Genomic DNA, 26,851 nt, shown 5'->3' with positions numbered 1-26,851 from the left:
TTCAATATACCATGCCTATTTGATTATGCTGTACCATTCTGCCTTCCTGATGCTTGGTTTTAGTAGTTTTCTCTTCAGTACGTGTGTGTTTTATCAGTTGGACAAACGATGGCCAGTACCTTGCTTTGGGGATGTTCAACGGAGTCATCAGCATACGGAATAAAAATGGTGATGAGAAAGTTAAAATAGAGCGTACCGGGGCTGGCTCATCACCAATATGGTCCATCTGTTGGAATCCATCCAGGTAAATAATCATCCCAGCCTTTTCCACACTGACTGGTTAGTCCTTGGTTTATTGATAGCAGAAAGGCCTGACTTGCATCCCTGCTGGAGCAGGTTCACAGCAGGTGATGGGATGTTACCTTTTGTTGAGGTTACATGTTGGGGCTTTGTCAGCTGTTCATTACATGAAAGAAAATGGGAACAAATTCCACCTAGATATCATGAAACGTGGATTTGGATTTTTTTTATTGTTGGATTTCAGCTTTTTTGGGGGGAGAGGAGGGTGGGCTGTTTGCACTTACTGTGCCATATGTAAATAAACAATTGCTATTGCAGTCGATGGGAGACATTTTGGAGTAGAGCAGATGAAGAAGATTCAGATAACGGCCATTTAGAGAAGTCAGATAACAGCCAGTTAGAGGAGATACCAGAATTGAAACCCAAGCCTGGCAGTGGGCAGGATAATGAGGAAAAGGTAGAAGACAATGAGAAAGAAGAGGCTATGCATTTCAGCTTGTGAGTGAGACTACAATGGATAACATATATACATTTATGTACATATATATACATGCGTAACGTAGAAGAGCTATTTGCTAAAAGGACCAGAAGCAGAAGGTATTTATGCATGGTGCAAAACTCAAAAGTTACCAAATTCTGGATTAAGTGTCTTTTTTGTTTTAATTTATTCCACTAGTATGCATTAATGACGACATTTCTTAGGTAATAAATTTCTCTGGTTCACTGCACTTAACCAGTTTGAAGCCTTTCCTCAGCTTGCCCCAGTCCTGCAGGAGCCATTTCATCTCCTGCCATGTGCTCTGATAGTCACAGTCCAATCTTGCTTAGCAGTGTTGGCTTTGATGCCTCAGTGGCTCTGTACTCCTGTGTAGATCCCTAAGATCAGGATCTGTGCCTGCTGTACAGGTGCAGCTTCACTGTACCCACTTCTTACATGCTGAGCATCAAGTGCTGTGTCAAACTTTGCAGTTATTCCTGAAAAGTTGACAGATTTTAATTTTGTGTCCTCAAGCTGTTTTCTTCAGCTGAAATGTCAGGGCATCTCTGCTGTGCTTCCACTTTGTAGAGGTTTTTATGAGGAATTTGAAATATGTTCTGCTATCTTACTGTTTGATTCTACTGCCCTGAGAAACGTATGGATAAACTGCCGTGACCATGCGCCTTTTTTGTTGTCAGAGATGAACGCAACGATACTTTAGCTGTGGCAGACTGGGGTCAGAGGCTTTCCTTTTATCAGCTCAGTGGCAAGCAGGTATGTTTTTGGGAAGTGCAGTCGGGAATAGCAGGGTATTTCTGCTTTGGTTCTGTGCCCTGTATTCAAAGTGTTCCTATAGTCATGCTTTGCTAGCTACATTAAATGTTTTTTATTTTCCAGTGCTTTTTATGACTCAGTATTTTTTAACCAAGTTTTCCTCTGGCTCATTTCCCCTGCAACAACTCAGCTGCTGTCTTCCAGTTCTTGTATTAAAGACCTTGTAGCTCTGATCCCTTTTGTGTTACAGCTGACTGATTCCTAGAGGACCTCTGCATTTCTTTCAGCCAGTTGGTTGTTGTTTGATTGCTCACACCCTGAGTGGGCTGATTTGAAAGTGGAGGGATTGATTTAGAGCTGCCTTTTGGAAGCTTGATGGATGTAGGGTATTAAAAAGTTGTGTGTGGCTGGAGAGCTGAGAATGTTCTCAGTGAGAGCAGGTCCCACCAAGAGGATCCTTGTGTTTATTTTCATCTGTTTTAGTGGCCTCAGAAAAGTATGAAATTTCCCTTCTGCTGATGTATTTATTTTTTCCCTTGTAGATTGGGAAGGACAGAATGCTCAATTTTGACCCTTGCTGTGTGAGCTATTTTACTAAGGGAGAGTACCTTTTACTGGGAGGTTCGGATAAACAAGTTTCTCTCTTCACAAAGGATGGTGTCCGTCTTGGAACCATAGGAGAGCAAAGCAGCTGGGTGTGGACTTGCAAAGCTAAACCAGACTCTAACTATGTGGTGAGTAGGTACATTTTACTGGCACTTTCACAGACAGTTTGCCATGAAAGCTAAGGCCATACATTTCAAACTCATTTGCCTAATCTGTATATCCCTACTGAGACAGCAGAACCTAAGCAGTGTTTAGCGAGCTCTAAAGCTGCCTCTAAAATTAAAACTTAAGATTGCAAGAAGTTGGTAAATGAGTGTAATGCCTGCTTTCAGGTTGTGAGGAATTAGCTGCATTTTGGTATAAAAAGAATTTTATTTATTAAAAAAATAAAAATAAATAGACTAACAGCACACAGCAGAGAACAGCTAATGACTTCCAGGTTGATGAAACTGAATTCCATGAGAGGAAGAAAGTTTTGAGTTCTGTTTCTGTATGAGCTTCTGGCATTATACTTTGTGGGAAATACCAACAGGGTATTTATTACTGTAAATGCTGCACTCTGTGCTGATACACAAATTTAAGAGATGCAGAGCAGATTTAAAAAAAAAAAAAGGGGGGGGGGGGAAGGGTGTGTGTGGGAGGTGGATACACTGGAAAGCACCACAAGAAAACAAAACCAAAGCAACACACAGCATATGTATAAGCTATGATAGCATCAGTCCTCACTTTGTACTGCAAAGTTGAACAGCACTTTTGCAGCTTTTTGAATACACATAACTGTAGTTGCTTTCAGTCTATATTTATATCTTATGCAGGAAATGGAACATAATTCTCATATGAATACTACATGTTTTGCCAAGTCTTACCTATATGTACCTGTTCACTGAAATAGTTTTCTCCTTGTGTTCAGGCAGTGGGCTGCCAGGATGGAACAATATCGTTTTATCAGTTGATTTTCAGCACTGTTCATGGCCTTTATAAAGATCGCTATGCTTACAGAGACAGCATGACTGATGTTATTGTCCAGCACCTCATCACAGAGCAAAAAGGTAACTTTGAGGTCATACCTTTACTGACATTCTGCTGTGGGCTTGTTGGTTGGTTGGTTTTAAATAAGTATCCATCGGGTTGCTTGGAGTATATGCTTCATGTACCAGGCAGATTGTTGTAACTTCACAGGAAGAATGAAGATCTTTGCAGGATGAGAATACACACTTGGAATCTGTGAAATCAGCACTGCCAGGCTTAATGAAAGATAGAGGGATTTGAAAGGACACTGGGCAGGGGGAGGCTCTTAAGGAAGGTTTTAATCTCTGCAACCAAGATTAGAAAAAAAACCAAAAAATTGTATGTTACATCTGGCAACTTTTTTCTTCTTGCAGCCTCTGTGCATTGTACTGATTTTTATTTCTTTGTGTTCAGTGGTTTTTTATGGCAAGGGATCAGGGTGCTGTTCTGGAATGTGCTGTTGCAAAAACAGTAGAGGTTAATAAATTATGACATAGGTAGAAGATTACGTGGTTGCAGAAAAAAACCTGATGTATCCTAGCTGCAATCTGCTCTTAAGTTCAAATGCTTCAGAAAGATTCAGTTCCAACTGAGCTCTGTGTTTCTCTTTTTTTAGTCTGTTATTTTCCTGATAGCCTACACAGTGTTTTATTTTTCCCTCTAGTTAGAATAAAAGGCAGAGAGCTGGTGAAGAAAATCGCCATCTACAAGAACAGATTAGCCATCCAGATGCCAGAGAAAATCCTGATTTATGAGCTGTATTCGGATGATTCCTCAGACATGTATTATCGTGTGAAGGAAAAGATAGTAAAGAAGTTTGAATGTAACTTGCTGGTTGTATGCTCGGATCACATTATTTTATGCCAGGTATATGCCTTAAAATGGGTAGATTCAGACTTGAAGATAGCCGTCCAAATAGCTGGTACAAAAAGTTGGGGAAAAACAGCAATGGGTTATACTACTGGATAGTGCTGCATGTAGTGCTGTTGTAACACAGTGCTGTTGTGCTAAGTAATAGCTGCTGTGTGCCACAGGTAGCTCTGTGTTACTGAAAGTCTCTGGAGCACTGAGGCACCAAGGGGAATGTGTGGGTGGGGAGAGCTGTTAAGAAGGGGATGGTATCTTGGTTTTTTGGTTTTGCTTGTTTGTTTGTTTGTTTTGTCATAGTACTGAAAAGCCTTAAAGAATTCATCCTGTTAAACTGACTGACATTCTGACACTCTTATGTAAAATGGGCACACATGGTAGTATAGATTTAAATACAAACACTGGAGGCAGAAAGGTTTTTTCTTTCCCTCCATGCAATTTGTATGTTATTGTATCTAGGAGAAAAGATTGCAGTGCCTGTCATTTAGTGGTGTTAAAGAACGAGAGTGGCTGATGGAGTCTCTTATCCGTTACATCAAAGTAATCGGAGGACCTCCAGGAAGAGAAGGCCTCTTAGTTGGGCTGAAGAATGGGCAGGTAATGCCAAATGTGTCTTTCTGCAGCAAATAAATGCTATTTCTTTCTCTGGGGGAGACTTTAAGAGTAGCATATTCCTTCACAACGAAATATTTTATTGAACAGAATCTCATTTTGTGTCTAAAAATGAATTACTTCTGTATTTCTCTCTCTCTGGTTACAAAATTCATGCAAACCTGTTTGATTTTGAAGACGATACATTGCTGACAAAAATGGAAGTCTTAGTGAACTGATGGAAGGTTTTTCTTTGGGAGGAGTAGTGGTGTATATGTGTGCGTGCACTGGAAGCAGCAAAGTGGAGCTCATAAGTATTGATTCTTAGAATGGAACTGGGAAGGAATTTGAAGTCCTTCACATATCAGATATTAATTCCTATAGCTGTATATTCATGTAATTGTTTGAGTGGGGCATTACAGAATTCAGGACGTGTATGTTGTGTTTGTATAGCCTTGTAAGCTAGGGTATGCCGTGGAAACAAGTCTTGAGTTTCAAGACACCTTGGAGCACTTTTCTAATTGTAATGCACCATTTCTGCAAAGAAGAACAGTCACTGCATGCTTTGCAGCATTAGCATTTGTGCACACTGTGATTTCTAGTTGAAGGAATAAAAACTTGGACTGACTATGGTTTTGAATATATCCAGATTCTGAAGATATTTGTTGATAATGTCTTTGCCATCGTCCTGTTGAAGCAATCCACAGCCGTGCGCTGTCTGGATATGAGTGCATCTCGAAACAAGTTGGCAGTGGTTGATGAAAATGACACCTGCCTCGTGTATGATATTCATACCAAAGAGCTATTGTTCCAGGTAAGATTAAGTCTCTCTCTGTCTGTGGTCCAAGGACAGACACACAATGGCACACAGACAGGAAGAGACCGAGAGCACAGAACTCACCAAAATGTTGACACAGAGAAACACAGTGAACTTATTGAAACCATTCATCACGTTTTGTAGGATTTATCTGTTTCTCCGTTTTGGAGTTGGTAGGCAAGGAAGTAGAAGATGGGAGATGTGTAAGCAACAGCTGAATAAAGGACACCTGAACCTCGTTGGGTTAATTTAGATCTCTGTCCTGCTTCTCTTTGCAGTATTACTGTTATGGAGCATTTTGGCTTTACCACAGATATTAACATAAAGCCTAAACTCCTTTCTTTGTCACATCTTCCATGGCTACAGTAGGTCAAATTTTCAAGCTGAAGGATACATATTTCTTAGAAAAGGGTATGTGTTTTTATCTATTGTGATCATCCATTATTTTGCTCACTAGGAACCCAATGCTAATAGTGTGGCTTGGAATACTCAGTGTGAGGATATGCTTTGCTTTTCTGGAGGGGGTTACCTCAATATCAAAGCTGGTAACTTCCCTGTCCATCAGCAAAAACTTCAAGGCTTTGTTGTGGGATACAACGGCTCCAAGATCTTCTGTCTTCATGTTTTTTCTATGTCAGCTGTTGAAGTTCCGCAGGTAAGCCTTTAATCTCATTAAGTGTGTTGCTTTACATTTCTTAAACGTGAATGCTTAAGATGTGAAGAAGCTCTTCTGAAATTTTCCAGTATTCTACTACCAAAATAATCGCCACTCTGAACCTTCTTTATCACCACTTAAGATGTAATGCACAATCTAATGAATCTAATTTCCTTTTCGTTGTTGGTGGTGGTTGTTTCTACTTCACTTTTTCTAATAGTAAATGCACTTCTATCCATTTTGGCTCTTGCGTTTATGATGTGAGTGTTACCTCTTCCTGTATTTGTACTGTGGGCTCTCCATGTACCTTTCCTCAGGTTCTCATTTCATGTTTCTATGTGTACGCCAAGCCCTGCTCTGTCTAGGTGTGTTTAGGTAACACCTCAGCTGTGCCTTTTAGTTTGATTAAAGCAGTCCAAGAGACAAACAAACAAGAAAAAGGGGGGAAAAAAACCCAACAACTGGCTTCTGACATTTCTGCACAAACGTTTGGCAGTATTTGAAATTCAGAATTGATGAAGGCAAAGGGCTCTGTGCTTCTGTTAAATTAATGGACAATACCACTGTTAGACCCATGTTTGTTCCTCAGAACTGTGCTGATCCCTTCACTGTCATCTGCACTGTCCAGCATGGTTGGTAGCTGCCAGATCTCCCAAGTCCAGTGTGCTATTTTAATGTGTCTTTAACATGCTGCAAGACACTAATATGCCTCGACATTTTTGTGCAGTGTTGTAGGGGCAGTTTATTCAAAACTCTGCTTTTGGTGGGAGAGAGTACCAAAAATATACAACTTTCAGATAAGTTGATAAATGTAGCAGAGGTCAATTTGCATGCTTTTTGTGGCTGCAAACCCAGAATTAAGCAAGCAGAAATGCTCTCTGCTCATCGAAAAGGTTTGATCTGTAGCTGCCAATCCGTGAATCACAGAATCACAGAATGACCTGGGTTGGAAGGGACCTCAAGGATCATGAAGTTCCAACCCCCCTGCCTGGCAGGGCCACCAAACTTCCACAAGCTCTTCTGTGAGCCCTGTTCTGTCTGTGCCAGCCTGCAGCAGTTGGTTTCCCTCCTGAATTCCATGCTAGAGCAGGTCAGTAAGAGTGGGCAGTGTCTTTGGGCTTCAGAGTGTCACTTTTGTGAGAATACCTTTGTCTGGAGTTTGCCAGTTTCTTGTGGCACCTCTGCTGTTGTGCTGGAGTATTTGCAGGGATGCTTCATCCTGGACTGCTGCTGCAGCCTTTAAGAACAAACTACCTCTGCCTTTACTCTGACTTCATAGATTGATTGTGTGTTTGTTTATTTGTTTTAAAAAAGCAACTCATCGTGCATTTTATCTAGCATGTTCAGCACTCAGAGGAATCAGAAGCATTCATTAACTGCTTTCTAATATGCTAGGAGCTGCAGATTTCAAGATGGGTGAGTTTAGAATATAATTAACCAAACTGGTCTGAAGATGCAGTGGTAATTGCTTGTTCTCTGAGGAGCTTGTACCGGTTGCAATTGGGATGTAACTTTTTCTCACTGTATCTAGAGAACTGCACAGATGCCACTCAGTGTTATGCTTTCTAACGCACATTTTCTGATGGAAATCCTCAGTCTGCGCCCATGTATCAATATCTGGAACGGAAAATGTTCAAGGAAGCATATCAGATTGCATGTCTGGGAGTAACTGATGCTGACTGGAGAGAGCTGGCCATGGAAGCCTTGGAAGGGCTGGAGTTTGAAACAGCTAAAAAGGTAAAGCAGTAATTGCTGGGGTAGTGAGTGGTGTCTCTGAGTTACTCTTAGTTGTGTGTGAGAATCTCAGTCGTTGATACACTAAACAAGGTCTTGAGATGACATTTTAAAACAGAAACCCAATTTATGTTTCTAGGTAAATGCCGTGTTCAAAATCAGAATTCAATATGAGGAAAAGGTTTCTTTCTTCTGCTGAAAAATGGGCAGGGCAGTTTGAGGGAAGTGGGAGCTGGTGAGCGGTGCTGCTCACCACCAGGTGGCAGCTAAGAATTTCTGAGCTGAATTTCCCCCTCCCCTTCCCTGCCGTTCCAAGTCTGTATTCTTTGTTTTTCCCCCCACAAAGTGTTGAAGATAACCTTAGCTTAAACGTGTAGATTTCGTACTGATTGTTACCTATGCATTAGCTTTCTTAGAAGACCTCAATGATGATGTATCTTTTTCATCTCCTTCTACCTGGAACCCCTTGTTTTTATGAGTAGTCTATAGGTGGGTGTATACTGAAGAACACATTTTTCTCTGGCTTAAAATACTTTCCCCATTTTCTTTCAGCATCTTTTCTCAAGTAAGAGAGGGCAAACTGAGTTCAATGTCGTAAATATTGTATGAAATACAAAACATTCTAAAAATAGGCAGGGAATGGACTGTAATGATGGACATCTTTTAATAACATAAATTTTTTTAGGGCATGAAATACCTAATTATTTTTTTCCAAAGTGGAGGCAAGGAAACTGCCAATAATTTCATTTTCATAGATGATTTTATGCCAATAGATGGCCTTAAAAAGAAGTTTTCAGTGCCTCCTTGGAATTTTAAAGCAGTGCCCTCTTAGAATTAGAGCGGATTAATATGAACAAAAGCAGCTTCTTGACATTAAAGGCTCTCACAGTTTCTAGTCTGATCTGGTGTAAGCAGAATATTCTGTGCCCTCTTAAGCACAAATTTAGTTATGAGTCTAAACCACACAGTCTGAAGAGTTAAATTTCTATTTTTTTTTATGCCTGACAAGGAAAAGTGCTAAGCTGCTGTAACTCACACGTGACTTTGCCGCCTGGGACTTTGGGCTGCACATTTATCTCCATTTGCAAAAGACATTACACCGTCTCACAGTATCATCTTTTGATTTGCTTTCTTCTCCCTTGGCTGCTTCTAGACTGAATTTTCAGAGTGGTATAAAAACTAGAATCATACTCAGTCTGCTTCAGCAGTCCGTGCGGTTATCTGCTATGCCTCGTTAACAGCCTCTTTAAATGTGTGTGTGTGTGTGTGTCGTGCCTCACACTGAATTAGAAAAGCTGTAAAATAGCCAGAATAGCATTATGTGGTGCTGGAAAAGGCATTTTGCTTTTCCTGGGGACTGATGTGTGTACCTGCTGGTGCCCAGCACTGCTGTTTGGTTTTGGTGATCAGCCATTTAGGTCTAACCTTCATCTTGTTTATTGTAACTCCTGAGGGGCCCCCATTGCAGTAAAAGCCCATCAGGTCAGGGACTGCACCAATGCAAAAAGCAGCAGATTTCTGCCTGTTCTACTTGCGTGAAAACAGCTTTATGCATGTGTTACCACCTTCTGTTGATTTCCTGGCTTTTCAAGTTAGTTGATTCCTTTTTTTTTCCACAGGCATTTACCAGAATACGAGACCTTAGATATTTAGAGTTGATCAGCAGCATTGAGGTAAGAGAATATTAAGGGGTAGTGTGCGAAGATGCACTGTGCTGAAAACAGTACTCTCTGTTCTGAAGAGACGTCTGTTCCTTCAGCACTTCTGACTGCTGGGTGTGCTTGGAGTGAAAAGTCCCAGTGAGCAGGGAGCCTGAGTTCTGCACGTGGCTGCAGCTTACTGCAGAACATGTAGATGTGGGGCACTGCATGGTGGGAGAACTTAAAAACTTTCTGGAAAACTAGAAAAGAATTCAGTATTCTATTAAAAATTGGTAAAATGCTACTATGCTAATGGAGCTTAGTATGGAATACTTCATAAACATGAGTTAATTAAGCTCTTCCTTACCCCCTGGAGGTAGGTAATTACTATTATCTCCTCCTTGCAGAGCCAGAAACAGGCCCAGAGAAATAAAATGACAAGCTCAAGTTCTCATGACAAGTCTGTGACAACTGGAAATAGAATTTAGGATCCCTTACTTCTCTGCTGTGCTCTAATCGGGACTTCTTGTTCTTTTCACACTTCTTGATAGAATCTCACTAGACAGTAGTGATCTGTTATGAGCACATGGAAGGATGTGCCATCACTTCTTGTCCTTTTGCAAAGACCTCTTGATGATGGTCAGGTCAAAGATCTACATCGAGATGGTATAAAGAGAATTCCTCTTTCTCTTGGTAATTAGATTTACACCTTCTATGAAGGAGTCCATTCCTTGCCTTACATGTCTGCAGAGCTGTCCTGGTTCTGTCGGAATGTCAGCTCTCTGCTGACTGCACTGAACTTCTCTTGGGGTTGAACGCATGACAAAGTTCTGTGTTAGGAATGCCCCTGGCTACCTTTTATTTCCTTTTTTGGGGGGGTAGATAAATATATGAGAGCATTCTCTCATTAGTAATAAAGTTCCTTTTCTACACATGCTTCTCCAGATCTGCATCCGTTGAGTATATTGTGAAGCTGCCATGTTATAGTCTGTTTAAGATTCTCCTTGTAGACCTGAAAATACTTCTTCTGAAGAGAGTTCTCCATCACTGCTTATCTTGTTTGTCAGATATTGGGTTCCCTTTAAAGCCTCTAAGGGTGTAAGGGTGTAAGTGGTAGTTCTGGTGGTTTTCTCTTTGTAATGATGCATTTCTTTCTAAAGGATGACAGCAGGAAACCTACCTGCCAGACCTCCGTACCTGACGAGATTCTGTGAACCCATTCAAAAATGGTGCAGCAATTGCTCTGATAATTATTTTAACAAAGTTTTTAAAGGGAACCTTTCAACAGCAGCCCAGTCATTAGGTGTGACCAGAAGCTGCAATGGCTGAGTCTCCTTTGGCAGTAGAGATCTGAGTTTGCCTAGACGAGGAATGTTTTAGCCTCTTAAGTGCAGTTTTCTTTGAATGTAGTTCATAGCTATATGTTTTCCTATAGAAAAGACTACTAAGAATAATACCTTTGTACAAATCAGGGCAGTAATGCATTTCTACAACAGAGGGTAGAACAAACACACATGTATATACAGCATTGCTCCCCTGTGTGATCACTGCCAAGGGTTTCTGTGTGACACTGCTCTGTGCAGGTGCTGTGCTGTGACTGTTCAAAGCATGAGCTCCTGCATGTGGAGATGGTGGTGGTGGCTCTAATTCTGATCCAGAGGCATGTTAACATACTTTGTGAATGTGTTGGTTGCTAGCAGTTATTTCTATGTTTGTTTTTCCCCCCACCCGCACATACTGTTAGTTTAGCCAAATTTTATGCTAGTGAGTTTCTGTAAGAGAAAATAACGAACCTATCAGAAGCCTTTTTTAAAAAAATATTATTATTTTTTATTTTTAATAACACAGCATAATGGCAGTGTGTGTTCATTTTCCTGTGTGAAATTGAGAGCAATGATTTTTCGTCAGTTTGGTTTGTGTTGTGACATTTAATTTTGCTCTTCCTAATTTTAATTAGAAGATTTAATCCTTTAATTATAAATTCACTAGAAACATGGGAGCAGCATCATTACCATACCCAGGTTTCAGTAACAGCTAAAATCTGAGCTTGAAATTCAGCTCCAATGGCCATTTCTCACCGCTCATCTAGAATATGTTCTCCCCCCTTTCTGTTTCTCCCCAGGAGCGGAAGAAGCACGGAGAGAACCTCAACGAGTTGTTCCTGGCAGATGTTTATGCCTACCAGGGAAAGTTCCATGAGGCAGCAAAGCTGTACAAAAAGAGTGGGCATGAAAGTGTGGCTCTGGACATGTACTCTGATTTACGCATGTTTGACTATGCCAAGGTAATAGTTTGCAACTGAATATTACATGCAGAAATACCTGCAAGTAGCTCGTGGCTTTTGAGTGCAGTTTTTCTTAGACACCACCAGGGATGACTTTTTGATTGTGAATAGTGTCATCCATAGTCATTTTTCTTTCTAAAAAGATAGATTTTTAGGTTTCCACGACAGTTTCTTTCCCACCATCTTACAGAAGAATCCCTTTGTTGTCTCCTGAAGTGGAAGTGAATGCACCAGGTGTTTCATTCACTTCTGTATGATGACAAAAATTTTTTTTCTTTCATAATTTGAATTTAAACAACTGTTTGAGTTCTGTATTGAAGTATTTTTCATAGCATCTAATATATTAACCTGCCACATTAGAGAATTTGCTTCTGAATATTCGATCTGTCTCGGCAGTTTTCTGTTCACATGAAGAAATAAATTGAATACTCTTTTAACATGTAATGCTTTTTATAGAGTGATATAAAAGTGTCATTTAGCTTTCAGATCCTCTATGGTGTTTTCTTGTGAGGATCCCTGAGGCTGCATGCAGTGCTCAGTGCTGTCTGTCACTTGTCAGAGCCTTACTCTGGCCAATACAGGACAAGGACTTCACTGTGACATGCGTATAAACTGTTCTAGCATAGATTCCACGAATAGTGCTGCAGAGATCATTTTCTTCCAAGAGTCTGATGTGTAAATTTGGGATTTTGCTAATATAAGATTGATTTTCTCTATTTTTGGCTGATGAGTCCTTGTTAGCTTCAGAGTTTTGGCTTCTAAAATAAATACATAAAGTAATTCATGGATTAAATTTTCCCCACAAGTCTTCGTAAATATCTTTTAATTCTTGGCAGTAGTCGTGTCTATCTTTAGTAGACAGAGAAAGGTCTTGTACCTCCTGTCTTTGCGAGTAACTTGCAGAGGAAACTGAAGATGTTAATTAGCATGTGAAGGAAGATTTGTGTGCAGGGATTGCGCAGTACATGGAAGAACATGAGAACCTCTTGTGTTTGCTGGGTATTTTTTCCAAGAAAAGATAGATGTGTGTGAAGTGGAGGGAAGTGGGGGCCAGTGCTGCCAAAATTAAGCAAAGGAGCCCCTTCAGAATCTGATTTTTGTTTGAGGTTGACCTTGATCAGTTCCACCTAGAGAGCCCAGACCAGAGGCAGAAGCAAGGAAGCCTTTTGGTGCATTGACTCATTATCACAGCATCAGAAACTCACAGGAAACCTCCTTATACTCCATGAAGATGAGCTTTGGATGTTGAACTTAGCTTTAGGACATAAGCAGGAAAACAGGCTTTGTCACAGGTTGTTTGGCGTGATTCTTTGGCTTTAGCTTTTTGTATTCAGTGATGATCACTACATTGAATCATTACTCATTTGAATCAAGGCTGTGCTGCAGGAGGCAACACTGGAAATAAATCCTGCATGGAGATCATTTAAGATCTGATTTGGTTGTAGTTCTGTACCTGCTGACTGGCTGCATCTGGGAAAGTGGTGAATGATGGCAGTGGAACTGTGCTGTTAGTCTGGTTTTTCTGATATTTTTTACATTTTATTTTCTTAAATCTCAATCAGAATCTAACAGAAACATTACGGATATTTTTCTTTCCACCTTTCAATTCTGTCTCTGTTCTAATTTTTCACTTGGTAAAAAGGCTGTTTTAAAGGATGGTAGCCTGCTTCTTAACAGCCAGAACTGCCTTTAATTGATCTTCAAGTTTTGAAGTGCAGTTGTTTTTTTCCTGCTGTATGACATATGGGCAAAAGCACTTCCAAAATGGTCATTTTCACAGCATCCAGAACCACAGTCTGCATCACTGTGCAGAATTCCAAGCTCAGAATCACTCTTTAGAGCAGCTGCCATTCCTCGTTATAAAGTAACTTATTTGATTAGTGCTATCTTATTATCAAGAGTACTTGAAGAAAATGGGATTTTGTCCTTTATTAATTTGTAGCTTGGTGAGTGTGCGGATGCTTATGTGATTAGGTGGAGGTACTGTTCTTATCTAGGCACAGAGTAGGGTGATCTTTGAGAACGAAACAAACAGCACCTTCTTGGCTGTTGGATGTTCATTAGAAAAACCCTGATGTATTTTAGAATTTGAAATGTAAAGATGTTTGTGACCAGAAAATAATGCCAGTGTTTTTGTATTGTGCTATTTCAGGATTTTCTCCGATCCGGAGACCCCAAAGACACAAAGATGCTAATTAAAAAACAAGCAGATTGGGCCAAGAATATCAACGAGCCAAAAGCAGCTGTGGAGATGTACCTTTCTGCAGGCGAGCACATGAAGGCCATAGAAATCAGTGGGGACCACGGCTGGGTTGATATGTGGGTTATAGCTTCGTCTCAATATAATAAATCTTACAGTTCAGTGCAATTGAATTCTGCGTAACTTTTCAAGTAGACAAAACCTTTGTTTTTATGCAATAGAGTAAAGCTGTATTTGAAGCACCCCTATGATTTTTATTTTTAAAGATGCGTATGTTTAGAGTGTGGAGGAATTACAACAGTAAGAAATATGAATGGGTTAATCTGTATTATGCGACTGTCTTCTGAGATATGCATACCTTAAGGTTTTCACAGCACTCATCACAGCAGTGCTTGTGTATGGTAGCCTATTTCTGTTGTTTTAAACTGCAAGGAATAACAAACTAGCGGGTAGGGAAGACAGCTGGAGTGCAGGATTCCAGGAAGTAAATTCTTGGGCTACTCTGATCCTGGACAAATTCTCCTTGGTTTACAGCAGCTCATGCTTTGTGTCTTCTGCTGAGTTAAAATAAAAACTTAGGCAGGTGACTCAGCATTCCCTTGCCTCATTTTTCCTGGGTGGCAAGTGGAGTAATGTTTATTATGGCTCTTTTTTTAGGTCAGGGCTAGGGAAGTGTGTCCTGTGCAACTGAGTCATGTGGGATCCACTGCTTCTCTCTGTCTCTATGGCTGAGCACACTCATTGAAGACGGTTTGCTGCAGTATGGAAATGCAACCACGAGTAGGGATTGTAGAAACAGGTTTTAAGTTTGTAAAAGAAAAGATTAATGTTGAATATTTGCTGACAGCTGTTTCAGCAGCATGTTGTGTGGTACTGCTACTACGGTATTAAACAATCCCTGATTAAAAATGAGGTTATTACAATGTTAAGCAAAAGGTAAAGTGGTAAGGCTAGACCTGAAACACACGGCTTTTTTTTTTACCGCATCTAGGTTAATAGAAATTGCTCGGAAACTGGATAAAGCTGAGCGTGAGCCTCTGTCAAAATGTGCCTTCTATTTTAAGAAACTCAATAACCCTGGCTATGCAGCAGAAACCTACATGAAGGTTGGTGACCTGAAAGCCTTGGTCTCTCTCCACGTGGAGACACACCGCTGGGAAGAAGTAAGCACTCCTTCTGGTTTCTGTTTAAAGCTACTGCTGTTGTTGCTGACTGCATGGCTTCATCCACTGCAGTGAAGGGAGAGGCAAGGAGGAGGCAGGCTTCTGGAGACTGTGGTTCAGAGTGCAGAGTTAATTTTGTGTGCTTATTGTTTGCTTGTTTTCTGAGTTTAACGAGTGATTTTGTTTTGTTTGTTTTACTCAGTTGGTTTTCTTTTTTTTTTTTTTTTGGCTGAATGCTTCTTGGCCTTGCTTCCCAGTACCTAGTTGTGCCTACCTGTGGGTAGTTGCTCATTTCCTTTGCAAATCCACAGAATGCTTCTCATCTATTAGAAGGAATGAATAGTAACTGTACTGTGGGAAGTTCTGTTTTGAACTGAAGTATTTTTCCGACTTGGACGTGTGTGAGTGAGCATATCATAGGTGTAACTTAGACCTGGTCAATATATGCTCTGTTAGTGTGGACACCACTTTATGAACTGGTTTTACTGTTGGGTGAAATTTTGCAGACTTCTCTGGGATTTCTGTGGAAAACATGATCCTGTCACCATCATGTACTTCAAAGTTGGGGTCACCATCAATTCTGCTCTTATTTCTTCAAATTAAGTTTTGATAGGTGTAGGTTCTTAAGGAAGAATTGAAATATTCTAAACCCTTTAATTGTTTAAACTAAGCAGCATTCTAGAAATGACTTTGTTATGTACCTCAGGCATTTGCTGTGAGTGAAAAGCATCCTGAATTCAAAGATGAAGTCTATGTCCCTTATGCTCAGTGGCTAGCAGAGAATGATAGATTTGAAGAAGCCCAAAAAGGTAAGACTTTCTAATGTAGCACTCAAAATGTTCTCTGTACTTTTCCTATGCAGAATATGCTGACTTTGCCCTGGAGAATTTCGTATTGGTCGTTTCAAAAACAAGTACAATCAGTATCTTCATGCCTGTCTTAAAAGTAAAGTAGCGGGAGGTCTCCTTTATTTAACTGCTAAGTATGACAGACCAACCAGAAATAGTGACATCCAAATATAGCTTCAGATTTTCGATGTCATGACGTAATTGAGCACAACTTTTGGCTTAAAAGCTGAACTGTGTTTTGTTAATACTTTTATCCCAGTAAGATTCAAAATGTAGCAGGTACCTCACAAGCTGGAGTGGAAATAACAATTTTTCCTTTTATCTAGGTAAATTTCACTTTGTGCAAGTAACATTTTCATCTTTAAGAGTTTTCATGGATATTATTAGGCTTATAAAATTACATAAAGAGAATGGTCAAGCTTCTACCGTGTGGATGGGCTTCAGAATTTTACTTATAAACTGTGCCAGGGATAAGGAGAAGTTGAAGCAAGATCTGTGTGGAGCCGGCATGTTTTCAGTAGCTGCTTTACTCAGGTGCAGCTCCATGTGACTTCTGCATCTGCTGTTTCCACAGCCAGCTGGGATCTAAAAGTGTAACCGCATTTGCTTACAAGGCCAAGCTAGCGCTATGCCAGCCGTGAGCTGTCTCTATGCAGCACTAGGCTGCACATCTTGGCACTAAACCTTTGAGCAGCTGAGTGGTTTGCACATACAGATCTGTGAATATATGTGTGTTGTTCCTAGCTTATTCCTCAAAGCTCCGTGCTGTTCTGTCTTGGCTAATACAAATTCCACAAAACTGGGTGAGCAGGAGATCTCTGTGTGGGTCTGGGAGAATGTGGTTTTAATGGAGTTGATTTAAATCAGGAGGCAATTGTTATCTTTATTGCACTTTATTTCATTCCTTTATTGTGTTTATGCCAAGTGAGAAGTCAGAATCTAACTTTACACTGGCTTCTGAAGTTCACTGAAAGAGAAGCTGTTAATGAGTGCTACAAGGATATAATAAATAATATAATCTTCTAAAACATTCAACATTACTGACTAGAACTAATTTGAACTTACTGTAGTTTTAAATGCAGGTGCAATCTGCAGTGTTTAGAGATTGCAATTGCTTGAATACAGATCTAATGATTGTTGTGCTTTTGCTCTTTCCTATATTAAAGAACAACAAAAACACCGGAGGTGTACAAGACATAGCAGCTCAAGAGCCCCCAAGACAGTGCAAAAGCCACAAAACACCTACAGCTGCATCTCATGTTCCATTAGTGTTGCTGCTTTCAAGTAGAAAATACCAGTGTATAATCCCTTCATCCTGCCCTGGATAGATGATTTGATATTGTCTGAATAGACTGCTCTTAATTTAAAAACATTAATTTCGGCTAATTGATATAATTGCCCTGTAAAATCCTCTTTGTTTTGTCTTTGTAGCATTCCACAAGGCTGGCAGGCAGAGAGAAGCTGTGAGAGTGCTGGAGCAGCTAACACACAATGCTGTGGTTGAAAGCCGATTTAACGACGCAGCCTATTATTATTGGATGCTTTCCATGCAGTGTTTAGATATAGCCCAAGGTAAGTAACTGAAAGGCTTATATTTTTACCTTCTTGTGCATGTAGGCAGACAATTGCTAAACTGTGATAGCATTGCTGCAGCTCCTTCACTATTTTTTTTCTTTTATACTGTGCATAGTTTTGGCATACGCTATTTTTGTCTACTGGTTTTCCCATGCTCTTATGTAAAACAGATGAGCAAAACAACAACAGCAGTGTGCGTAGGCCTTGTTTTGAAATCTGGCTGGAATCAAAATAGTGCATCCTTGGGAGCCTGTGTCCTTGTGTAGCTTCCCTCAACACGCTGCAGGTAGAGCAGTGACTGAGGGGTCCACGTACTGGTATCTGCAAGGTGGTTCTGGAGCATAAGATCTGCTTAGTACTTGAATGTAGGTAGGGGAGGTACTTTACAAATTGTTTCTGCCAACAAATACAAAACTGTGAGCTATCATCTTGTCTTCTGAGTGTATTTCTCTGGAAGAGAGGTAGAGCTAGTGCTTAGGAGAACTAATTTGCCAATGAATACCAGGGTTGATAGTACTGTGTTTTGCTCAGTGCTTTAAGTGCCTTTTTATTAGTTCACCTGAGAGTGCTGATATGTTGCCTCTGAGGTATTGTGTGGAGATGCAAACTGTTCCAGTTTTTTTAGTAGTGTGTTTAATATCCATGAAATTTTTCAAAACTCATTTTATTTGTAAATTCTGAAGGTATGAATGAGCTTTACAGAGATGCACAGCTGCTCTTTTCTCCCTTTACCTAACCTGTAGCCTCTAGCTATATTAAAGCCATTACCACTCATATTTGAGCATGCTTTTTTTTGAAGTAGAAACTTGCTCCCAGAAGTAGCAAGACTGTATAACCTGTGTTTTGCACAGGTAGATGGGGGACACTTGGGCTGGTGTGTACTTCATTTGGGAGTATCACTGTATGTTGTTTTCTTCACACTGAGTCTCAAAGGTTTACCTGGGGGGGCTTACACTAATGCCTTTCTCTCCGCAGAGAATGAAGAACAGCAGACTGAAATGTTGCAGAAGTTTCATCACTTCCAGCAATTGGCAGAAATCTACCATGTCTATCACTATATTCAAAGATACACTGTAAGATATTTACTTTAGAAGTTGTGTGTGTATTCCTGAATGTTTTTCTTTCAGAAGTCCAGAGATAAAGAAACATTTAATGACTTCACACAATTAAATAGAGTGTAGATTAGTGATACTGTATAGCAACATTTCTCTGCTTTCTGTTGTACTGCAGAAGAACTTCTCTTGTCGTAGTTCTTAAAAAGTGCCGTGCCATTTTAGCAGATGTGTGTTTGTCTCACTGTGTACATAGAGAATATGAGCATGGCTGACTCTCCACCCCCAGTACTTTCTTTGCTGGCTGTGTTGATTGGTTCCAGCACCCCGGATCTCAGGTCCTTTACAGGTTGCAGTGGGTTCTTCCTTTAATTGGGGAAAGCAGGTTTATACAGAAGACACCCTCATTCAGAGATTCCCACAGCATGTTACCTCTTATCAGTGGTGATATATGTAAACTTCTCCAAAAGATGTGCAGTCTTGAGAGGAGAGCTCCTGCTGCTCCCAGCAATTATAGTAATGTTCCTACAACTGTTGGTGAAAATATCTTCTGTGGAACATATGAGAAGCCTCTAATCTATGCCCTTGCCCAAAAGACGACTCTGTGCAACCAAGGTCTCTGCTAGTCAGGCTATGTCAGACCTTTCAGTCGTGGAGGCTGCCCACTGTTCATGCCTTGCTTTTATATAGCCTGGTAAGGATTCTATTTTAGCTGTGTGGATCCCTTTCTGTCTTTTTCTGTGTGTAACAGGCATGAACTTTGGTGTTTAACATGTGAAATCCGCTTGGTGTGTTCTGTCAGCATCTGCTCTTTTAGCAACTGCATGAACTGCATGACAATACTTGGGATGCCTGGTATTGTGATGTGTAGTGATGTGAATTGTCTTAGAAATGTCTCTATTTTTAATTCCACAGGAGGAACCTTTCAGTTTCCACTTGCCTGAAACACTCTTCAATATTTCCAGGTTTCTGCTTCACAGCTTAACAAAGGAGACTCCCTTGGGGATCTCAAAAGTGTATCCTTCCAACACTGCACAGAATCTAGAGGCTGAGGTACACTAAAAGAGTAATTGATGTTGAGCCACAGTGCAGAGATCTACTTTGGGTTATGTTCAGTTTCAGCTGTGGGTTGTAGCTAATTGAATTCGATTTATGCCCCTAGGGAAATAATCAGCACCTTCAAACCATTGTTTTTAACTGCACTGTCTTCTTTTTTTTTTTCCTTATCGTCTTGGAGAGCTGAACAAATCAACATGTAATTCTCAGCCACCCACCCAGCATGATGTGTGACTTTGTCAAGGAGTATTAGTCATCCCAACAGGATGCTGGATCTGAATCTTGACAACCTTGAGCTCAGATGGGAGCAGGGGGAAAAAACAGCCACTTTTGCTCCATCTGAGGCTGTTATAGCTGTGCAGTGTCTCTCAACCTACCATTTGCACAACTTTGTGAGTGCATGTTGCATCTTTTGGAAGTAGAATCAAAGAATCCTTAGAGTTGGAAAGGATCTCTGAAGGCCATCCAGTTCAACTCCCTTGTAATGAAGAGGGACACCACATCTAGATCAGGTTACCTCATACAAGGCCTGTGCGAACGCTGCAGAAATGCATCTGTCCATAAAAGACAACAGAAAGGGTCACTGACTGACAAAGGGAAGGCAGTTTTTCTTCCGTTACGGCTCTGGATGGGATGTTTGCTTTCCTATTAGTAACTTCCTCACTTACATATACTTCCAAAATGTCTTTCCTAACGTGTGTTGTTAGGGTTGTGATTGGTAGCGTTCAGAACAGCAGTTACTGTTACATGCTAATGAAAGAGACAGCCCTTGGTCACTGACATGGAGCTGGTGCTGCATTCTTCTTACTAGGCAGTGTGTGCTTAACGGGTGTCAGTGCACTGATGGTGTTCCAGTAACGTTTTTGGTTTTGTTGCTGTTATTTTTTTTTGGTCTGGGTAAAATCCATTCAACCTAAACAAACTTCAGCGTGGAGGTCAGATTATTTAACCAGGTAGTATTAATGCAGGGTCAGTTCCGTACTTCAGTTATAATCACCCCCAGACATTTTGATAGGCCTTTCACATTTGCTTGTTTAAATGGAATTTTGTATGCACATTTATTTTGTTAAGGGCAGTTTAAAGTATCAGTGTGGAATATGCCTCTTCATACATTATAAAGAACATTCATATCATTAGAAAGAACATTGTATTTTTTCCTAAATACATATTTTTATTCCTTAATTTAGTTACAGTAATACATTATTTGCCTTGGCAAAGCAGAGTAAAGCTCTGGGTGCATATAAACTGGCACGTCATGCTTACGACAAGTTACAGGGACTGCAGATCCCAGCTAGGTTCCAGAAATCCGTAGAGCTGGGCAGCCTGACAATCCGATCCAAGCCATTCCATGACAGTGAAGTAAGTAGCTTCATGCTAATCATTAATATACAAGTCTAATTCAAGAATCTGAGTTATCATATACACAAAGTCTGAAACATATTAATGCGTAGGTCTGTTTTAGAATTACATTTCTGCTGGAAACAGTCCTTTTATTGTTATCCTTCAGGGCAGGCTTCCTTTTGTTCCTGAGAGCAAACTAAAACCAGTTCTTTCTTTATGGCAGCTTCTCTCCTCCCTCTCCTTTCTTTTATCTACCTTCCTCTCTGCCTGTTAACTCTGTCAAGCCTTTTTCTGCATGGTCTTTGTGTGTTTCTGCAGCTGGAGGTCACTTTCATTTGTCCCAACTCCTAGCACTCCTTCCCTCCTCCCCCTATCCCTTGGGTGACCTTCCTTCCTCAAGTCTTATTTTATCACCTTTTCTTCTTTAACTGAAGTCTGAATTTCTGCAGTGCTCTGTAAAGCCATGTCTCATGGAGTACTCGCTAAAAATAAATTGTATTGTACAAGTGAACGTGTACCTGGCCAACTGAAATAATAGAAACAGAGTCTTAAGAATGGCCTAAAATAACTGTGCTCTTGAAAACAAGAGATTAATTGACTGGAGAACTTGAATTTGACCAAAGCTGTGAAGGAGACGAAAAAAATGGCTTCAGTAACCTTCTGTTCAACTTCTTTTAGTACTGTGTGTTTGATACAAAATTCTGCTCCTTACCACAAAGACAAGGAGAAATTTCATTGTTAGAGCAGCAAAGACAGCTATGTCCAGATGTTAAAGGATTTGATTTCACAGCAGCATTTCTTCAGGTTATAGGCTGATGTAATATCAGTGGTGTAAACCTAAGGAACTTGTGTTTAGTTGAAACCGAGAGTACTGACTGTGCTGACCTGTTTGCAATCACTGTGCTATGTGTGTGTCTTTGCAGGAGCTTGTGCCCTTGTGCTATAGGTGCTCTACCAACAACCCTTTGCTCAATAACTTAGGGAATGTCTGCGTTAATTGCAGGCAGCCTTTCGTCTTCTCCGCTTCTTCCTACGGTGCGTTGGAGTATCACTTTTTGTTGTGCTTTTCAAGTAGGTAAATGTTAAAGTGAGCAGGGTCAGTTTGTACTCAATTTGTTCCTGATGCAGTGTTGTTTGGACAAACAAAGCCTTCCTTTGGACGTTAGATTGGACTGAGCGAATGCTTCTTCTACCAGGGATAGCTGCATTTCACAGCAACAAAGCATTGCTGCGTTTTGGAAACCTGAATGTATAAAGAGTTTAGAGCACAGTTTGGGTCTGTGGGGCGGTTGGTTTTGGTTTTTTTCATCATGAGAACATGTGGGGGAAAACACCATTACAGAAAGTGAAGGATGTTACATTTGTTAAAGGGCACAGTGTTTTCTGGGAGGTGGTTCTGTCATCGTGCCCATCCAATGCTCCCTGTTTTCACACCCTTTAGAAGTACTGCATCTGGTTGAGTTCTATTTGGAAGATGGTATCACGGATGAAGAAGCTGTGTCTCTCATTGATCTTGAAGCTCCGAGATTGAATAAAAGCAGGAATAAATGGCAAGAGATGATGAGTGGTGGTATCCTGCTAATTAAAAACCGCTTCCAGTTGCTTTCTTAGGAAAAAAGGGAAACAACAATTTGGTTTTTTTTGTTTGTTTTGTTTTTTTGGGGGAGTGAAGGTTGGGGGGAGAAGCTTTTTTCTATCATATGACAAAAAACATGTTGTGTTTCCTTTTTACATTGGTGTAACAACCAGAGTGCTCTTTTACCCAGATATTTTTGTAAAGCTTGTTCATCACAAAAACAGTTCTAATCATGTGGAGTTGATCTTTTTAGCAGTGCGATGCCACGCTGCACCTATTCTGTGGAGAGTGTGTTATTTCCTCCCAGTAACAGCTTGGTTCAGAGGCTGCTTTCTCCTTCACAAGGGAAACCAGCGTTGACTTATTTCATAACCACCTGTTTTGTAATGTTTTGGTACCCAGAGCCCCTGTTTCTGTGGGGCTGCATAGCACCGGGTGCAGAGCAGCACACAAGAAAACACAGTCTCTAACTAAAATGACTTGAAATGTAACTTAAAGAAGTTCTTTGTGTGCTTTCTGCAATGTCAGAAGCAGACAGACAGGAAATAAGGCAGAGCTGGTGTCATTTTTGGTTATAGTAAATTTTGCTGCTCTGCAACAGTTGCAGTGATGAAATTCTGCAGTTAGTGTAATCAGAGCAAGCCCTTCTCCAGTATGTTCTATAACAGTCTGGGCAATGTAGCAGTTTGGGAATACTTTGACCTCTGGAGCAACAAAGGTCCCAGTCCTGCTGGACTGATGTTCTGTTTATTCTGTGAGATAGAGCTCACAGCTGATCTTAGAGGAACTGTAGTTCTTCCTTAAGAAATATACCTAGATGCACAAAGTCTGAGGCTTAACGACAGCACGGTTATTATTGAAGACGATGATCCCTTTACTGCAAAACTGAGCTTTGAGGTAAGAGCTGTGTATGCATCTTGCAGCCGTGTATTTCTTGCTACCAGTAGGAATCCGGAGGAGATTTTGCCTTAGTGCATGCTGCTCTTCTTGTGCGAATGTGTTGTTAAAACAGCTGGCAGTGAGGTTAGAACCAGGCTCAGGCCAGTTCTGTATTAGCTTCTTCTACCGAATTGTACTTTGCATTTCACAGGATCTCACTAATCCTTAAAGGACTTTGCAGTTGGTAACAGTAGTTTTTTCTAAACCTCCTTACCTGCAGCAGGGCGGCTCAGAGTTCGTTCCTGTGATTGTGAATCGTGCTGTTCTACAGTCAATGAGTCGGAGGGATGTCCTGATTAAACGCTGGCCCAAGCCGCTGCGGTGGCAGTACTACCGTTCCCTGCTGCCTGACGCCTCCATCACCATGTGCCCCTCGTGTTTTCAGGTACTTTTTGTTGAGGATTAAAAAACCCCAAAGCCCACAGCACCTGAGAAATCAGCCAGAAATTGAAATAGTCGATATGCCACACTTTGAAATACATTTAGTAAATTAACAAGTGATGTAGAGACAGAAGGCAGCGGATTTGTATTTACTCCTTTTGCTATGCCTCTCTGACATTCAATCTGGTCTAGCAGGGAGTTACCCCATAAACTCAGTTGTCCTTTTGTTCAGTCCCTCTAGGAACTCTTCCTCCGCAAGAATGGCTTTCTGAAATACAGTACAGTCTCACTTGGTTACATGCTTTCCAATTTTCATCCTTCCCTCTGCAAAAGTAATTGATTGGTTTGTGCATCTTCAACTACATTGACAGCAGACTGTGCAATATTTGAAAGAAAAGGAGGTTATCAGGAGTACTCAGCATGGCTTCACCAAGGGGAGGTCATGCTCGACCAACCTGGTGGCCTTCTATGATGTTGACACTGGCTGGGTGGATGGGAGGAGGGTGGTGGATGTAGTCTACATTGATTTCAACAAGACATTGATGGACTCGATGAGCTCTGGAGATCCCTTCCAACCCCTGTGATTCTGTGATTTGTTTCTATATTCTGGGTTATAGCTTTGACAAGCAACTGGAAGCAAGAAAGACAATTATTGTGTAATAGTAGCTTTAGAAGGTGTCAGAAACCCCCTTGAAATTCCATTTTCTTTGAGCTGGTCACAGGCTAACTTGTCCCTCAATCTGCTTCTCATTCATAGATGTTTCACACAGAAGACTATGAGCTTCTTGTACTCCAGCATAACTGCTGTCCATTCTGCCGAAGGAGAATAGATGAGTCAAACCAGTGAAGAGGACTGATATTACACCTCAGCTGAGAGCTTTCGCCATTGACTTGGCAAGGCACCTTTTGCATTCTTAGGTTTCCTAACAACTTAATTGTTATCTTGGTCTATTTTGGATATGAGTGAAACTGAGTTGAAGGAAATGTAACTTTATTTTTTTAAAAGGAAATGTCTGTTTTGGTGAATGTTCTTTTATTTTGCAGATAAGCAGCTGAAGTGCCACAGATTTGTACAGGAATGTTTCTAGGGTCAAATTAACCCACGTAATCATTTTTACTCCAACTTGTGTTAGAACTTAAAAATTTGTCTTAATATGTACCTGTTATTGACAGAACTTCAAATAAATGGGACTATTTTTCAGTACTGTTTGTGGCAGAATTTCCTTTTAACCTGTGCAGAGCTCTTGCTTGTTAAAATCCAAATAACAGGTTAAGCATAGAAATATCTATTTCTATGAGATAACCAGACATAAGTTCCTTATCTGTCTATTAACACACTGCTGATTCTAGTAACATCAGTGTGTATACCATTGATGAAAGAACAGCCACTGACCTAATGGGCTAAAGTGAGTATATTTGCTTGCTTAAAAGTATTAGGTTGCCAGGCAAGAATATCAAAGCAAGTTGAGGGCTTGTAGATAGCCAGTGCTTTCCTGCAGTTCCTCCTCTATGCTCTAAGGACAGGAAAGTTCTTTGTCTGCTGAGAAGCAACTTGTAAGTGATGCAGCTCATTGTGTTAATAAAATCATGGGACAGCTCCCAGGAATACCAGCATCTTTGTGGTGTGATCTGAGCCCACCTTTGTGCCTGTCTGAGCTAGCACAGCTCCATTGACCATCATGGCAGCTGGCAGAGGTGATGGGCTGAAAAGGAGCATTTCTGATCAGCATTTTCCCAGTGTTTCTTCACACCAGAACCACAGGAAGCAAAGTAAGGAGCTGGGAGGAGATGGACCCACCTTCCAATTTTTATTTTTTCTGTTGCCAACTAAGTGCTGAGATTGAGGGGATTTTAAGGACCTGGCTGTTTAACCAAATGTAGTAGTTCCATCCCAGGCAGCAGATAAACCCCATGCAGTTGTATGCTCACTTCCCACCCACCTTGATAGAGCAGGAGAGAATCAAAAGAGCCAAAGTGGAAAAGCTTGTGGGTCAACATAAAGGTAGTTTCGTAAGCAAAGCTATGTTTACAAGCAAAACAATGACAAATTTATTCATTACTTCCCCGTGACAGGCAGATGTCCAACACTTCCTGGAAAGCATGGCCTCAATGTGAGTAATGTTAACATGGGAAGATGAGCATGATGTCACTGGGCATGGAACACCCTTTGGCTCAGCAGTCCTGGTTGTGAACTCTCCCAGCTCCTTGTCCACCTCTGGCCCATTGCTGGGCAGCAAAGTGGGGATCAACAAAAACCTTAAACACTGCCAGCAGTTCTCAACAATAGTTAAAGCACTGATGTTTTGTCAAGACTGTTTTTAGTTGCAAATCCAGCGCACAGCTCCACATGGGCTGCTCTGAAGAACATTAACTCTATTCCAGCCAGTCTCAGTACACAGAAATATTCCTGTATAATTGAATCTCTAGAGAGTGTTCACTGAGTCGTTCTGCAAGAGCTTGAGAATTTGTGTGGGCAACCAGCTGGGCTGGGTTTGAATGGAGAAGTGATAGGTTTCTTGACTTTAAATTGTCTGTAAAATCCAGTAACTGTAAATCCAGTTTGAATTGTGCCCTCCTTAGCATAAATTTTGTTATGACATTTTCTCTGCCATAAGTCTTTCTTTGTTTCGGTTGGGAAATTATATTTTACTTTATTGTATTAAACTATTAGCTGAGATTGGCAGCTGCTGGTAAAACAGCTACCGTGTGAACAGCAGCACTTTGATGTGATGGCAGTGTATGCCTGAGTTCCCCTGGAAAGTAAAGCTTTGAAATCTGTGCTCCTGTGAGGCCCCACCTGCAGTGCTGCAATCAGCCCCCAATGTCAGAAGGACACGGAGCTGTTGGAGTGGGGCCAGAGGAGCTGGGAGGATGCTCAGGGGCTGGAGCACCTCTGCTGTGGAGCCAGGCTGAGAGCTGGAGCTGTTAGGGCTGGAGGAGACTCTGGGGACTGTGGCCTCCCAGTACCTAAAAGAGACCTACAGGAGAGCTGGGGAGGGGCTCTATCAGGGAGTGTAGCGATAGGA

The 26,851-nt window shown here is 40.9% G+C and overlaps 1 protein-coding gene across 14 annotated transcripts in view; it reads left to right on the top strand.

Moving 5' to 3' along the window:
* IFT122 (intraflagellar transport 122) overlaps window positions 1-25,029 on the top strand; it is a 29,183-nt gene extending 4,154 nt beyond the window's left edge. For 2 of the 14 annotated variants that reach the window (XM_015875128.3, XM_085516675.1), the window contains 23 exons: window positions 98-244; window positions 1,417-1,492; window positions 2,035-2,226; window positions 3,009-3,147; window positions 3,771-3,973; window positions 4,433-4,570; window positions 5,214-5,378; window positions 5,839-6,036; window positions 7,633-7,773; window positions 9,390-9,443; window positions 11,533-11,694; window positions 13,847-14,013; window positions 14,886-15,057; window positions 15,764-15,866; window positions 17,337-17,477; window positions 18,456-18,553; window positions 19,448-19,548; window positions 20,782-20,947; window positions 21,853-21,964; window positions 22,371-22,499; window positions 23,323-23,402; window positions 23,665-23,829; window positions 24,583-25,029. In XM_015875128.3, coding sequence (XP_015730614.2) covers window positions 98-244; window positions 1,417-1,492; window positions 2,035-2,226; window positions 3,009-3,147; window positions 3,771-3,973; window positions 4,433-4,570; window positions 5,214-5,378; window positions 5,839-6,036; window positions 7,633-7,773; window positions 9,390-9,443; window positions 11,533-11,694; window positions 13,847-14,013; window positions 14,886-15,057; window positions 15,764-15,866; window positions 17,337-17,477; window positions 18,456-18,553; window positions 19,448-19,548; window positions 20,782-20,947; window positions 21,853-21,964; window positions 22,371-22,499; window positions 23,323-23,402; window positions 23,665-23,829; window positions 24,583-24,672 — 3,139 coding nt within the window. In that variant the 3' untranslated portion in view covers window positions 24,673-25,029. Of the gene's footprint in view, window positions 1-97; window positions 245-558; window positions 739-1,416; window positions 1,493-2,034; window positions 2,227-3,008; window positions 3,148-3,770; window positions 3,974-4,432; window positions 4,571-5,213; window positions 5,379-5,838; window positions 6,037-7,567; window positions 7,774-9,389; window positions 9,444-11,532; window positions 11,695-13,846; window positions 14,014-14,885; window positions 15,058-15,763; window positions 15,867-17,336; window positions 17,478-18,455; window positions 18,554-19,447; window positions 19,549-20,781; window positions 20,948-21,852; window positions 21,965-22,370; window positions 22,500-23,322; window positions 23,403-23,664; window positions 23,830-24,582 lie in introns of those variants that run through there. The other 12 variants (XM_015875126.3, XM_015875127.3, XR_014934758.1 and 9 more) reach the window with 12 other exon arrangements.
* Window positions 25,030-26,851: the final 1,822 nt, after the last annotated feature.

Source organism: Coturnix japonica, chromosome 15 (assembly GCF_054131305.1).
Source record: "Coturnix japonica strain WE chromosome 15, WE-NBRP24, whole genome shotgun sequence".
In the NCBI taxonomy this organism is placed as follows: Eukaryota; Metazoa; Chordata; class Aves; order Galliformes; family Phasianidae; genus Coturnix; species Coturnix japonica.
This window is presented reverse-complemented; position numbering and strand designations above follow the sequence as displayed.